Raw genomic sequence first — 14872 nt, 5'->3', positions numbered from 1 at the left:
CAAATGGTTCCTTAGAACATATATCTTAATTTTCACATTTCGATGTCCAATACGAAGCACCAAATCGGCAAAATCACTAATAATTAATATGATAAACATTGCACACCAACTTTATCAGGAGTTCAGCCAGATAGTATAGCAGCGAGATTTCTGCGTGTTCTTGTTAATTTGAACGTTTCCGGAAGCCCAGTTTCGACATAAAACGCACTAAGCCTACTCATTCAGGTCTGCTTAACAGTTTCCCGTACAGCCGTGTTATCAACGTATTGATTTTTCTGTAAATCACGTAGATTATTTGGTCTTTTCTTATTGGAAATCTTTTTTGAACATGGAACTATTCGCGCACAGTTTTAAAGCTTATGAAAATTGACATCCCTGCGTGAAATTGAGAGAGAAAAGAAATTCAATTCATGCCTGCCGCGATGAATGAATTGTTTCCCTCGTCATTCTTTCTTTCAATACAGCGAATTCACGTTCTCATAGTTTCACGTGACGAATGATTTTAATTTTAAATTACGTAAATAAAATAAAGTAAAAAGTATGATCGGTTTCAGACGCAAACTGAATTTTGTTTCTATGCTAGCTCTGAGATGGATTATCGAAATTCTACCAGATATAGGTTATGGCAGTTCACTTATGCTCGAAAATGTAGAATATCCCAACTTACACCTTCAAACTGTACACCTTATTATAAATGAATGCTTTGGTTGGCGAAGGAATTTATATTTCTCCTATACTCAAGCATTCGATTCTGCATGAAATTTTGGTCAGTTGAGAAGTTAATGAATGAAGGAGGCGTTGAATCTGAATGTTGGTTTCGGTAAATACAAGCAGAAATGGGTAACCGATTTCGAAATTACGCACCACTGGAGATGAGCGCATCGCTATCGAAAAAATTCGATGTCACCCCGATCTGAATGAAATAACAAGTTTATAACAGAATGCTTTTTTCGTAACAAATTGTGTTATAGATTAGGTCTCTTTAGTAGTTAAAATAACAGAAAATTATAACAAGTAACAACGCGAGATATATTTTTGAATGCTTTTTGTTATGTGTTTCTGATCGGGACACATTCATGTGCAAAAAGGCTTTGTTAGTATTTGGTTTCGCACCAACTTGTTGCATACGAAGCTCACAAGGATTTCCATTCCTTCACACCTTACATTATTTTCCACTCAAGACACACAATCTTTGTTTTGTCCCATTTTCTTCTCCGCTGTTATAACAAACTTGAATCTGCCAGGAAACTTGCCGGATGCAGGAGTCTTGTAGAATTTGTACTCCGGGATTTGTTTAAAATCGGCTTTCGCAAACGATTCATCGTCGGCCAAGACAAATCGATTGAGTTCTATCAGCACCTGGTTGTACAGCATACGGGAACAGATTTGTTATTTAGCGCTTCGGTTGAGCTGTTTATTTGCTCGGTAACAATTGTAGTTTTTTCACCAAATCCTTATCAGAGATGTTGGGATCAGCCTTAATTTTCTGAATGACCGTGTGTTACTCGGAAAGTGCAGTTGATGATAGACGGTTCCTCTCCGATGCTTCCATTGCACTTTGGGAGCAGTTATAAGAGTTTCCTTCTACTTTTTAATTACTCGACTCACAGCTTTTTTAGAATAATCCAAAAAATCGTATTCGTATTCGTATATCAAATCTGAACGTGAATTCGTTCGACATACATAAGAAAGTTTTCTTCACCTATGAGGTATTCTGCTTGCAAAGAAAATGAAGCAAAACAACCTGGCGTAGCGAACGCACCCAAGCCGAAGCTGCAACGGCAAATAAAGGGGCAAATTAATTGCTGTTTTGTTCTATCCCTTTCTAGCATGAATGGCTCTTTTCAAATGGCTCGTGGATAGAATCGGATTTTAATCAAACGATTCTACGCTCTTTCTCGAAAGGGGTTATAATAGCAGTGAAATCATTAAAATATTTAGCAGTCAATATTTTCAGATTTGGTTTTAATGTATTTAAAAAAAACATTGTGTTTTAGCACCCTAGATTGCATGAATCAGTGATCGAAATTCAAGGCTGCATAAAGTTTTCAAAATCATTTAATTAATTTTTGTTTTTACTGTATAAATCGACTAAATTATAGTAACATCTTTTGAGCAATTGATTACTTTTTCGATCCCAGGACTTTTCGATCAATTAATTGAAGCAATTAATTCTTTTTATTTTGTTTCTTTGTATTCATTGTATTTTGATGTATATTAATCATTCTCTTCGTGTTATGAAATTGCCAACTTCAACAAAGACTTATTTTTATTTATTGCCTTATTAGTTAGTTCGGTTATTTAATTGATTTTTCTACTTCGCATGAGTACTGAAATGAATTTATCAGCTATGTCTAAACTCAATACTCACTTTATTTCCCTACGAAATTGCAAATTTTGTGTCTCAAAAACTACTTTTGATCATTGGATGAAATTTGCACACCTGGGGCTATTTTGACCTGCCTAAGCTAATCTCCCTTTTAGGTGGATAGATGTGAAAAAAAATCCCGTCAAAAGTCCTCATTGTTAGTTTGAAACCTCAGCTACATTTTGGTGCCATAAAAGTTCAGTTGCACCGCTCCATGGCAGCGCTACGCGATGATTTGCAAAACTCTACGTTTATCCATCCTCTTATAATGTAGGGGTAATTCGAACTTCCCTACAAGAGAATTTAGACCGTCCTTTTTTATTTTTTTTAAATGGAATTATGTTTAGCTTTGAAATATTTATTAGAGAAACTCCTTATGAAACTAAAAAAAATTACAAAAAATAATCTGGGTAGTCACAGCTGTCGGTTGGGGCATTATGTACGGAAATTATGGGTAAAACCGACACCCCACAACTTTCCCTAGAAATCAAATTTTTATTCATTTCATAATGACACTTTATTATTAGTACGAATATGTAGAGTATTTCAAGCCCGATTGGTTTTATGTTAGTGCGTTGAATGTCATAAAAATAAACAAAACATACGACAGCAGCGTTTATACTCGTTTGGATGTTAGATTTTTTGGTAGATTTTAAGGATTTAAACGAACAACAGCTTTTCAAATCACCAATTTTTCCAGTACCTATTATTATCGGCCTTTCTTATGACCTACTGGGTACAATGAAGAAGAGTTTGAGGCATTCAATTTTTTTTTAATGTTCGCTGTACCCTTTGGTTGGGGTAAAACCGATATGCTGTTAAGATGGTTATGTTTATTTGCGATTCATTACAAAGGCTTAGGATCTATCTGACACTTTAATTGCACTATTTGCACACTATAATAATAGCAGAAATACACAGAAATACTTTTATTGCGCTTATTTCTTAGAGTCTCTTTAAAAATCAAAAATTAGAGTTTTTGCTTATCAGATTCTATCGAAGCTTTGGCTATTTCTGCAAAAAGCTCATCAAACTGAATTTCTAGTGTTCTCTCGGTAGATGAACTTTATTACAGTGAGATAATGATCTTTAAAGATAACCCGGGAGATCATTGATGATCAAAGTCCCGAAAAATCAAAGTCTAAACCAAGTAGTTTAATTAAGAATTGTGTGTCACTTATAAGTGAATGAATCCTATTAGCAAAATGTATAATGCTTGAAAATCTTCTCTTGCGAAATAAATTGACACTGAAAGTTGCAATGATGTGCGTAAAGATTGCTTGGAAATATGCATACCAAGAAATAATCCTGTAGCATAAAAGTCTCTTGTTTATAACACTACGCTTTCGAACTCTCTTCCCCTCACTACATGATAGTGCTACTAAAAGCACATATCTTGAGCGTTTTTTTTTTTCAAAACGACATATCTGCAATGAGTTACTCTCTTTGTTTACTTTCTCTTCTGTTAATAATTCGGTCACTTTAGCATTTATCCCTCAGCTCTTTGCATAATATGCTAGTTAAAACCACCGTCTTTCGATCTGTACTGTAAAATAAGTGAAAAGTGTTATAGTGACGCCGTAAAAATCGAAAGAGAAAGTAAACAAAGAGAGTAACTCATTGCAGATATGACGTTTTGAAAAAACGCTCAAGATATTTGCACCACACATACTCACACTTTATTACTCACGTATATCCAATTTTTAATAAAAAAAGTGGAGAGAAAATAAATTAAAGGGGGTGTCGATCTTACCCCTAAGGGGTGTCGGTTTTACCTGCAGTGCCTAGAAGAAGTGACTTCGTATTCCAAGTTTTGCATCCAATAATTTTTAATGAAATTAATTTTTTGAAGCGTTGACAAAATTAAGTCTCTTTAAGCAATTTCTGCAGAAGAATTCTGCGTAGAAAATATAATTTTATTGGTTTTGTGGTAACCCAGAAAAAGTGTTAAGCTCAGGGTGCCGGTTTTGACCACAGTTCGCCTATTTTCTTAGCAGTGGCGTGTGCAATCGTGTGCGTAGTCGCAAACTGCTGAACGGTGGTTGAGGAAATAGGGAGTCCGAATACGCTCATTTCACACAAAAGTGGTGAGTGTCTTGAAAATATCTGTGCTTTCATCCAAACAGAAATCATTCCGAAAAATAGCTTTCCAAAATACGTACCAGTTATTTTTTCACTTTTATTTATTTTTTTATTTACGGTTTTACCATCATAATGGATTTTGTTCTAAGGGTGGTAAAAAATGAAACACATTGTATCACATTTGAAGGGAAGTAAAGCCGTTGGTCCCTGGTCCATGAGTTGATGGATCGATACCTAGTGCAGATAGTGGAGTCACCTCTCTGGCGTCGGGAATGAATAAGTAGAATCCAATTTCTATCCTTATTACCAAATATCCTCCTCCCGTGATACTTGTGGAGCCGGCAGTAGTATATACGATCTTTAGCAAAAGCAAGTATCGGACTAACATTACTTCCCTTTTCTTACGCGATCTACGTTCGGAGCTGGCCGGCGCCGGTATTGAACAATAAACACTTTGGGATTACCAGGAGTTGCACATTGAAAGATGTTTCGCTATTTCCAAGCATAATTTTCTACTGATTCCTTGTGCAATTTTAGCTAGTCCAGATCGATAACTGAGTAGCAGACAGGGGTAGTCGCACAAGCTCAAGCTCAAGCTCATCAGGAAAATGGCACGGTTATGTTTGTCGTCGGACAAACAGCTAGCTACCCATTTTTAATTTTTTCTTAAAATTCGCCGCCATCCTCATCTGACTACGTACCTGCGTGGACTTTTGTCTTATTTGTCTGAAGCTGTTGACAAAAGAAATTGACCGCCAAAAATACTCAATTGCACTCAATCTTTGTACCCCTACCCAAGATGCCCACGTGGACTTTTCCCATTGTTTTGTCCAGTTTTTCCATTATATATTCCAAGAAGTTATGGATTTTTTCATTACCTTGGACTACTTTGATGTTGAATGTTATCATTAAAACATATATTTCATTTTAAATTTGTGCATATAATTTGCTTTTTTTATAAATTTTGTAAAAGTATCTCATTTATAATAAAACCTCTTTAAAAAGGTTTTTAATAATTTTCTGTCTAAAAGACACATATCTGCATTGATCATAATAACGCAAAATGGAAGTAACATATGAATTCTTGAATTGGGGCGTGTAGTAAGTTATCAAATACAAAAAAATAATAAGAATTGGTTCACGGAAGATTGGACCAAATGTTTCTGAGTGAAAAATTGTGTGATGTCAGTTACAGAACTGCATGTGCGATTTAATTGTTTCTTACTACAAATCGGGAAAATATAAATTTATTCTGCGATCTAAAAAAGGAAAAACCTTCAAAAGTCCACATGGACAATTCTCGTATCCTTACATCCTTACCTCCCTCTCCGTGGACAAGCGTGGGCATTTTAGTGCCCCCTATCATCCCCGAAAACTGTCCACGTGGTATATGGACGGTGCCTTATTAGCAAAGGCCTCTAGAAGAGGTTGAAATATGCACTCATTTCAACAACAAGCAGTTTATCGCACATCTTGTTGATTCTTAGTAAGCAAGGACCTATCTTTTCGTTGATCATGAAATTGCGAAAAGTTCCTGACAATGCAATATGGAATTTCGCGGCTCCGTTCAAATAAGTGCAAGAAAAATAAATAATTCATTATATCATAGTACTATTTTTTTAACATTTCTACAGTATTTTGATTCTAAAAATAAATACGGATACTCATTTATGTGTTTTTATGCGGAAGCATTGATAATTCTACCAGGAGCGGATGCAGAGAAAAAATTTCGGAGGGGGTCCGAAATTTCAATTTTGAAATGTTCAATGTACAATACGTAATATGTAATACCCCTTTTTAATTAAAATCAGTTTTGGTAGTCGAATATGGTTTGGAATGAGTTGGAATTTATAACGAATTTGAAATAGAAAGTTTTTTAAAATTTCTCAAAGAGATAAAAATTTTCTGGGGGGGTCCGGACCCCAAGGACCCTCTCCCTGGATCCGACACTCAGTTCTACAAATTATATTTGGTCGCAAAAATCTCATCTCATATTATACCGTGAAAAGATAAGCTCGGATGCTACCTTTCCGCGAAAATTTAGGCAGCCAAAAACGTGGTATCACATGCTTGCTTTTCTTTTGCTGGTCGAAGTAGGTGAAATATCGTCTATTTTTGCCCACAAGTGGGAAAATTTCAAACTCTGGCCTCTAACTTTCCATTGGTATGCTTATGTCCCTATATAATGCAATTGGAGAAATGTTATGAGCCAAAGACAAAAAGGTGCCGACAACCGACCACATTCCTCTATGATTTAAAAACTTTGGGCGAATGCTGCTATTAGAATATTTTATTTTATTTTTTTAGAATATTAGTTCTTATCATTTAATAATATTTAGGGGAGCCTTCGGCTAGTTGATGGTTTTTTTTCTCTTTTTATATAAGACATATGGTGTTGTCTAAAATTAAAAAAAATGGGCACTAGAAGGTTAAAGTGTCCGGATTACACGTGAAATAGTCTTTAGTGCATACCTTGAAATGGCACCCGTATCCTGATTTGTTTTACAACTTATTTTCATTAATTTTATCAAACAGATATCAATATCATGTCTATCCCGAGAGGAAACTTTTAAATTGTCTTTTCAATTAGTCACTTCCTTCCTGCGCTTTTTTGTCATTAAAGTCGCCTACAGGACCCTTCACGACTCATTGCAAGGAAAGCATTTTTACTCACAGATGAGTAAAATTTGTTAGATAGCTCACTATGAGCTCTGATTAAGGTGGGTTATCCTCATATGGTATTAGTACATCATTATTCTCATTTGCTTTGGTTACCCTATTATTTCTACTTATCTAGGTCACCCTAAGATTCGACCCCACTTACGGTATGAACCGGTTTGTTAATTTGTTTATAAATTAATAGTCATAGTCATTGATCTTAATAGTAGAGGTGCATCAATTTACTTTGTTAATCTGTAGGCAATTGCCTGTGTTTCGATTGGATGGAAAAATGTACTAAAATACATCGTGTGAAGAGTGTTCTGTATACATATCTGGGTGATGTTATTCTCTTCATACAGAACGCTCTTCACACAATGTAAGGTTGAAATACTTTGTTTTTCTCACTGCAATTCAATTACTAGTTGTAATTTTTTTCACAATCTCCCGCCTGGTTATACAAACTACCGGTCCCATTGTGATACAACGCGTATAACAAGGTGTGGGTGCACGCGAGATCCGCTCAAATGCAATCGGAAACCTTTTCAACCATAAAATGTTTCTAGTCTAACGCGAGACTTACTGTCACTCGGTTCACGATGGTTTCCGTTCCCAGCATCGAGAAGCGACCTTCCGTTTACGACGAGTACAGGACCACACTCGAACCCAAGTACCTGATTAAAGCACGGGAAGAACTGAACGAACATGATCACATTCGGGAGCCGGCGTTGGCACAAATGCGAGAATTTATCGCCAAACATCCACAAATTGTGCGCTGCCGGACAGATGCCGTGTTTTTGTTACGATTTCTGCGATCAAGAAAGTTTAACCTGCTGGCAGCCTCGGATATGCTGGTGAAATATCTATCGTGTTGTATTCGCGAAGTGGAATTCTTCAACGAGATCGATCCATGTGTGCTGGATCCGGTCATCCGGCAGTGCGCTATGATTCCGCTGGGACAAGATAGCCACGGACGTCTGGTGGTTTTCGTTCGACTGGGAAAGTTTGATGTTAAAACCACTTCCCCAGAGATTCAGACTCGTCTTGCGTGTTTGCTGTTAGAAACTTACGTGGATACAGAGATTTATCAGATCACTGGACTGGTCGCTATGGTAGATTTTCAGGATGCGACAACGAATCATTTTGTAATATGGACACTGCCGAAGCTGAAGGTAGTCCTGGAGGCACTAAACACTATTACCCAGTACCGGATTAGGGAGATTCACGCTGTGCAATTGCCTAAGTATGCGGCGGCGATCGCGGAATTCTTTGTCGCACGTGTATCGGAGAAGTTGAAAGGAAGGATTAAGGTAGGTTTTTGGAATCATTATGCTATGATAACCGAAAGAGAAAGTTGAATATATTTTATATCGGCATGTCTAATATAAATACATATATGCCTAGGTATCGCGAATCTTTTATAAATTCCTCATCTTGATTATTCAGCCATGCGCCGAATGCGTTATGCGCTAAGGCTGTGAACCATTTGGCGATTTTTTTAACCTTTAGTTAAAATTTGACAGCTCGAAAGTTATTTTGTCTTGAATGGAAAAATTTAACCGAGAGAGCGAACCATTTCAAAAGTTGACATATGGATAGTTATTTAGAATTGACAGCTGCGATGACCACAAGCTGGTAGAGGTGTGAACATTTGTCGATATTTTAAAATTAGTTTTTTTTTCTTATTACATTAAGTATGACAGTCATAGCCTCGAAAAGTAAACATGAAATAACCCAAACAAATCTTATCACAACACGTTTCCATCTTTATCCCTTAATTTTGTGTTAAAAAATATTGACAACCTCAATTATGTACAGAAAATGTTTCCACCTTTTTATTCTGCATCATGGGCAAAATTTTAACCATCGAGTTGTCAATTTTAACCATGCTGCAGAGTAGGGTTATTTTGCAAATAACTTTCGAAGGGTGAGATTTTAACTAAAAGTTAAAAATTTCACCAAAGTTCACAGCCTAAATCGTTCCACCTCAGGTATTTTATATAGAGCAATAGCTTGATGCACCATTTGATTTTTTTGTAGGTATTGCATATCTTCACGAAACAGTATTATTTCTGGCTGTTGCATTAAACTGCGATAATTGAAACTATTTTTAACTTGAAATCTAACCTCACTCACTGAGCAATGTAGACTTATTCATCATTTTCGAGGCAACGACATTTCCGCCGTAGTCAATTATTTACCACCCATTATAGCACGGCGGCAGCAGTCCAATTCAACAAGCGTGACGCTGCTACTTTCCACATCTCGACCGCTCTCGTAGTGATTAACAGGGTGCGAGCGACAGTTGAAAACAAATCTTTCAAAGGCTTAGGTATACATGGTCGGTGTTAAGTCAGACCGGACTAGGTCGCAGAACATCAAACAATGAGATAATGACAGCACTAGATATAGAATTGTTTCAGCTGCATACGATTTTTGCCAGATTTGAAATATGTAGCGAAAATTGCAAAAAATAATTTTTATTTTTAACGTAAAGGATGCTGCGATTCAAACTTTAAACTCGTTTTTCTCTAAATCAGTAAATTGTCACGTAGTCCGGTTTGACTTAACACCGACCACATATAAACTTCGAACGCTTGGATACCTGGTGGGTTGGAGGTGGTAACGGGCGTCGGCTGCGGTTACTATATGGCCCATTAGCCATCATATGCGTTTTGCGTGGACCTTGAACTAGAGCTGATTTGCATGTCGTATACTTGAGTGTTTATTGGGCAGGGTTGCCTTCGAGTAGAAAAAATTTGAGGCCGCAGTAAAAGCGTAGAAACATGGATTGTTAATTGTGAAGACGTTGAAGCTGATACTGTTTACAGTAGGGGTGATTTGTTTGGCACGTAAGATCAGTCAAAGTTTCCCGAGAACATGCAACATTGGATCTTGATTTGAGTGAGCGTGAACGTTGCTTAATTAATAACACTGTTTAGATATTCATACAATGGAACGATTATATGATAGTTAGCGGGGAAGAAATAGGTAACCCTTTCATGTCCAACATTACCCTGGGGCATATAGAATCCTATTACTATTATTTCAGTCAGACTAATAAATTTAGGGGTATTACTAATATGTAATACGAGTTAGTGCTCATAACAAAAGATAATACATCACAGGCATTTGCCACAACAAAGATATATACAGAGAGCGTTCTTGTTTCCAAATAACATGGGCAAGAGGGGGTTAAGCAATTAAGTCGATTGCTAAACAGAACTGTAAAGCTTCAGCGTCAATGTTGTAAATATAGAGCAAGCCTAATGAAGTTTCTTGGGAATTGATTTGAGATATTCTAGAGTAAAACTTCAATAAGGCGCGTGATAATGTAAGCTTATCTTTGTATGAAAATCCATTGGAGTGTAACTGTGCCGTTAGAAAACTCTCCAATTATTTTCTAGTGAAGCTTGCTTTATTCAGATCCCTGATATACACTAAGACGGACGCCTTAAGGCTAAATAGCAAATTCGACTCATCCATGGACGTATTGCTCGCAAATTGCACGTAAACCGTGATTTGGGATCATTTTTTTTTCGAGAGATGTCCTACTGGAGCTGTAGAGCTAAGTTTTCGGAAGGGCTCCCCGTCAGAATCATACACTACAATTGCAGACGAGACAGGCAATGGTGCCCACTAAAACACTGCGACCAATTGTAGCGGGACGTGATTTTGAATGTGATATTCATTGTACGGTTCAGATATGTGCGGGCGTAGGCACTTCGCGATCGCGTGTATCATCACGAAGGGCTCGAGCATTTGTTAATGTTTTCGATCGTGTGTGCGTATGTTTGTCGCGTGTGCTGTACATGAAGAAATTCTATTTTATCTATATTCGCATGTGTTCTTGGATGATCGAGAGCGGACCGTGAACGTTATACTTAATTTTCGCTGCATGGTTCAAATGCTAGAAGAAAACGAGATCTTCCATATCATCAGATTTCCCGGTCATGTCGTCATAGAAGGTGTTATCTAGTGCATATGAGTAGGGATGTCCGATTTTTCCAATTAATCGATTAGTAGCTAATCGATTATTTTTTACATAGCTATTAACCGTAATCGATTAAAACCAAGAAATAATCGATTAATCGAAGTAATCAATTAGTTTAAAAGTTTTTCAGAGAGCAGTCCCCTCCCCGTCTTATTTGACAGTGATTGGAATAGCACTGCAAGGTGCGCTAGTGAATTTGATTGAATTCGCAGCTAATCGCATAGAGATTAAAAAACAATATATATGATGATATGGCAGCGCTACTGTTTTAACGGATATTCATTAAATTGTTTACACAAATATTAAAAACTTATTTGTACGAACATGGATGTTTTCTGTAGCTAGGATTTTGTTATTGTTGAGTGATTGTGATTATGACGATCGTTCAATTCGGTATATAGTACAATTTCGGCGAACGGCTGACGCTGGCTTCACAATATTCTACCCAGGGCCAGGGCCGGCGGAATAGGTGGGTAGTATGGGTAGTACCACCCACTCGAAAATTACCGAGGGGGGAATTACCCACTCGAAAGTTTGGAACAAACCACATCCTGAAATTTACCACGTAGTGCCTCGCGCACAAAATGCATTCGTCTGAAATTCTCGATGTACAACAATTTCATATTAAACTTGCAGTTTTTTTAACAAACAAAAAATCACTGTCCGGATATCATGAACTGGATCGCCGACTGGCCTTCTTAGATCCACTGGGAATAATATTTCCAGGTAGCTGTTAGCATGTCAACCAAAAGAGAAGAGATTACTAAATTCGGGTATTAATCGGGGGTTCAAAAATATGTGTATGAGAGACCTATAGGATCGGATAACTGGCGCTAGAACACTAGGCGCACGACCAGACAATATGTTTAATGTTGCGTTAACCGTCACCGCAAGCGCAGAGACTGTTCTCCCCGACTCCAACAATTCGAAGATGTGCATTCAACGTACCATGATTGGACATTACCCGATATATCACCCAAAGGAATTTACGACCTTCATCCATCCCCTTTAACCAAGGTCTGCTGATATCTTTCGGATTCCAAAATTTTCATTACCCCACGAAATTTGATAAATTTTCAAGTGTCCTCTAACAAGATATACTAAAAAGTGTTGAAGTCACCTAGAACCAATACCAATTTGATTCGGATTTGACAGGCGACAACTTCAATACCTGGTACCGAATAAAGACTAATCCGATTTAAATAATAGCACATTTTGATCCACAAAAATGCTCCTACATAGTGTTTTTGCGGCTCTGACGAATAATATTAAAATCTAATCTACGTCGAAAGTTAACCAGCTTTTCTATAACGCAAATACATTGTGTAAATCTTATGAAAATAATAGAAGTGACGTAACAGCACCCATCAAGGGACACTTTGAAGCGTTTACCAGGAAGCTCAGGAGAGGAAATGCTTCTCCTCTTTCGAAAATTTGTAGGCACATTACAAGATCTTCCCTCAATGGGATTGTCAGAATCTCGCTTTTTAGTGAGCGTAGAAATTAGTCGTGGCCGTTGGCGTAGTCCTCTTTGGCATTTCTTCTCGGACTGGACGTGAAAAGAAGGCTTCAATGTTTCCCCGTCTAATTTATGTGTGGGATATGTCAACAGTTCATGCGGAGTGTCTCCACAGAAGGAAAACTGTTCACGATTCTTATCGCATTTTCCGCTCCGTACCTTGTTTCTACGATGGGTAACTATATAACCCTTTTGTTTGCAACGTCGGTAAAGGCGAACAGCTAGACGAGCCCCGTTCAAAAGAACAAAGATTGGAAGAAAAGATCCGGCGAAAGGCTCGAAATGAGGCGAATGGAAAATAAGATGTTTTCTTATACTCCTCGATTGTTGCTTAACGCAATTGCTTGCATACTAGAAATTTCACTGACTGAAGCGAATGAAGGAGCCAATCCCATATTTCGCAATTAAGGCCCCTCCCAGAGACTACACCATCAATCTCTACTTCGCGGGCGGGTACGCATACAAATATTTATTCGTACACGCCTGAGTGTTGTTTAATTAGATCACGCGATATATGGATGATGTTAAATGGCTTTTCTTTGGTCCGGAAGTAGACGGTCTAACGGCCGGTTGTATTAGATGGATATGGCTTGTACTGAAAAGGAAACTTATCGGCATTATTTTTGTTATCGGAGAAATATTCAAATCGTGCTCTGCGGGTCAACAAAGGGTGTTTCCAAATGAATACAAGCTCTTATCAGGAAGTTTTTATTTTCACTTACATACGCCATGTCTAAACTTTCATCAATGCGAGCTAAAATTACGCCGAATCTTACTACCCACTCGGGAAAAAGTCTTCCGCCGGCTCTGCCCAGGGCTCTCTTTAGACTATTTGGGGGTTCTGGGCACTATTAAGCTAAGGAGCCCCTTTTATTGAATAGGTAAAAACAGCTGTCGAGAATGAGTATGATCCAACACTGATTCCCAGCATTAAGGAACCACTTCTATCTCATGCCATGCCAAAATAACAGTATTGGTTCTGTACCAGTCTAAGACTGACCGGGCAAAGTGAAACATGCCAAAACCGTCCAAAAAGTGTCGAGTCTTCGTAAGACCTCAAGTAATTACGTTTGGACGCTTCCAGGTGGATTTGTCCGTTGAAAGACCAAGATGCGATTGAGAAATGGTTAGTTTGCCACATCTGCAGTTCGCTTGCCAAGCAAGGTTTTTTTGTTGGTTGGCCAAGGTCCGGTTACTTTCAAATTTTGTATACGTAGTGTACCAAACGTTGCATTGTTATTAAAAATAAATTGAAACTTGTACTAAATTGAGTGAGATATTTTTTTAAATATAGTCTTTAGAATGATTTTATATTCATGCTAAGCGTGGGCCCCCAAAATCCCGTGGTCCCTGGCCTTGACCCAGTGTGCCACGCGTGAAGACGGTGCAGCTTCTATCAAGTTTAATTTAAATAAACCTTTACCAGAATTCATAGAACTGCTCATAGATATAGTGTCTGCTGGAGAGACGCATAAAGTGTATCTAAACCTCTCCTTATCTTCAGACCGTTTGCTGCCAGTACTGTTTTAAGCCTTTCCTTGCTGGAACTCATGACAACCTAAGAGTAATAATAGAACGAATCCGGCGCGAATGCCAACCTTGAATTCGTAATCCCGCGAGTGATCTAATCTTTCCAACGGATTTGTTCATATTATTCAAAGATACCATCGTGAATGTAAAACGTAATTATAAAATCGCTTAATCGAGAACTAATCGGACGTCCCTACATATGAGCTTTATTTTTTAATAATCATTGGGGTGCTAGGACGGACGGATTTTTTTGGCGGTGACCACGATTTTTTGTAAAATTGTTTGTAATTTAACCGCCGTGTTTTTTTAAAAAAAATTTCAGGTGAAAATTGTTTTTTTTTTGGAAAAATCGTCTCCGTTTCCAACAAAAATTCTTTTTTGGCTATGGACATAGCGTAGTTGGTTAACTGATTGCCTTGTACGAAGCTCACCTGGGTTCGATTCCCAACCCCGCACATAGGGTTAGAGATTTTTCCAAGAGATTTCTCTAACCCGAAAAGAGGCGAATGACCATAAGGTTAAAATCTCTATAATCTAAATAAAAAGTTCTTTTTTAGTTCAAGGACACCACATTTCTTTAACCATACTAATGAATTTTGTTTTTGCAATTAGTTTAGTTCATGTCCCGCGTCACTAAGAGGCGAACAGGTAGTCGAATCTTGTCAGAGAGGAGGTATTTGGGTAGATTAGAGCCGGCGAAGGTCACATGATAATAGTCTAA

General features: G+C 37.7%; 2 protein-coding genes across 3 annotated transcripts in view; one reads left to right on the top strand and one right to left on the bottom strand.

Moving 5' to 3' along the window:
• The window catches only part of LOC131693557 (clavesin-2-like), a 40448-nt gene that overhangs the window by 2114 nt on the left and 23462 nt on the right, over positions 1-14872 (top strand). The window contains exon 1 of one of the 2 annotated variants that reach the window (XM_058981475.1): positions 7686-8418. The exons of the other annotated variant lie outside the window; for it this stretch is intronic. Coding sequence (XP_058837458.1) covers positions 7708-8418 — 711 coding nt within the window. The 5' untranslated portion in view covers positions 7686-7707. Of the gene's footprint in view, positions 1-7685; positions 8419-14872 lie in introns of those variants that run through there. 2 annotated transcript variants of the gene reach the window in all.
• The window catches only part of LOC131693556 (retinaldehyde-binding protein 1-like), a 103743-nt gene that overhangs the window by 77852 nt on the left and 11019 nt on the right, over positions 1-14872 (bottom strand). The window lies entirely within an intron of this gene.

This window comes from Topomyia yanbarensis, chromosome 3 (genome assembly GCF_030247195.1).
Source record: "Topomyia yanbarensis strain Yona2022 chromosome 3, ASM3024719v1, whole genome shotgun sequence".
NCBI lineage: Eukaryota > Metazoa > Arthropoda > Insecta > Diptera > Culicidae > Topomyia > Topomyia yanbarensis.
Note: the sequence above shows the minus strand (reverse complement) of the source record. Positions and strands in the feature narration are given on the sequence as shown.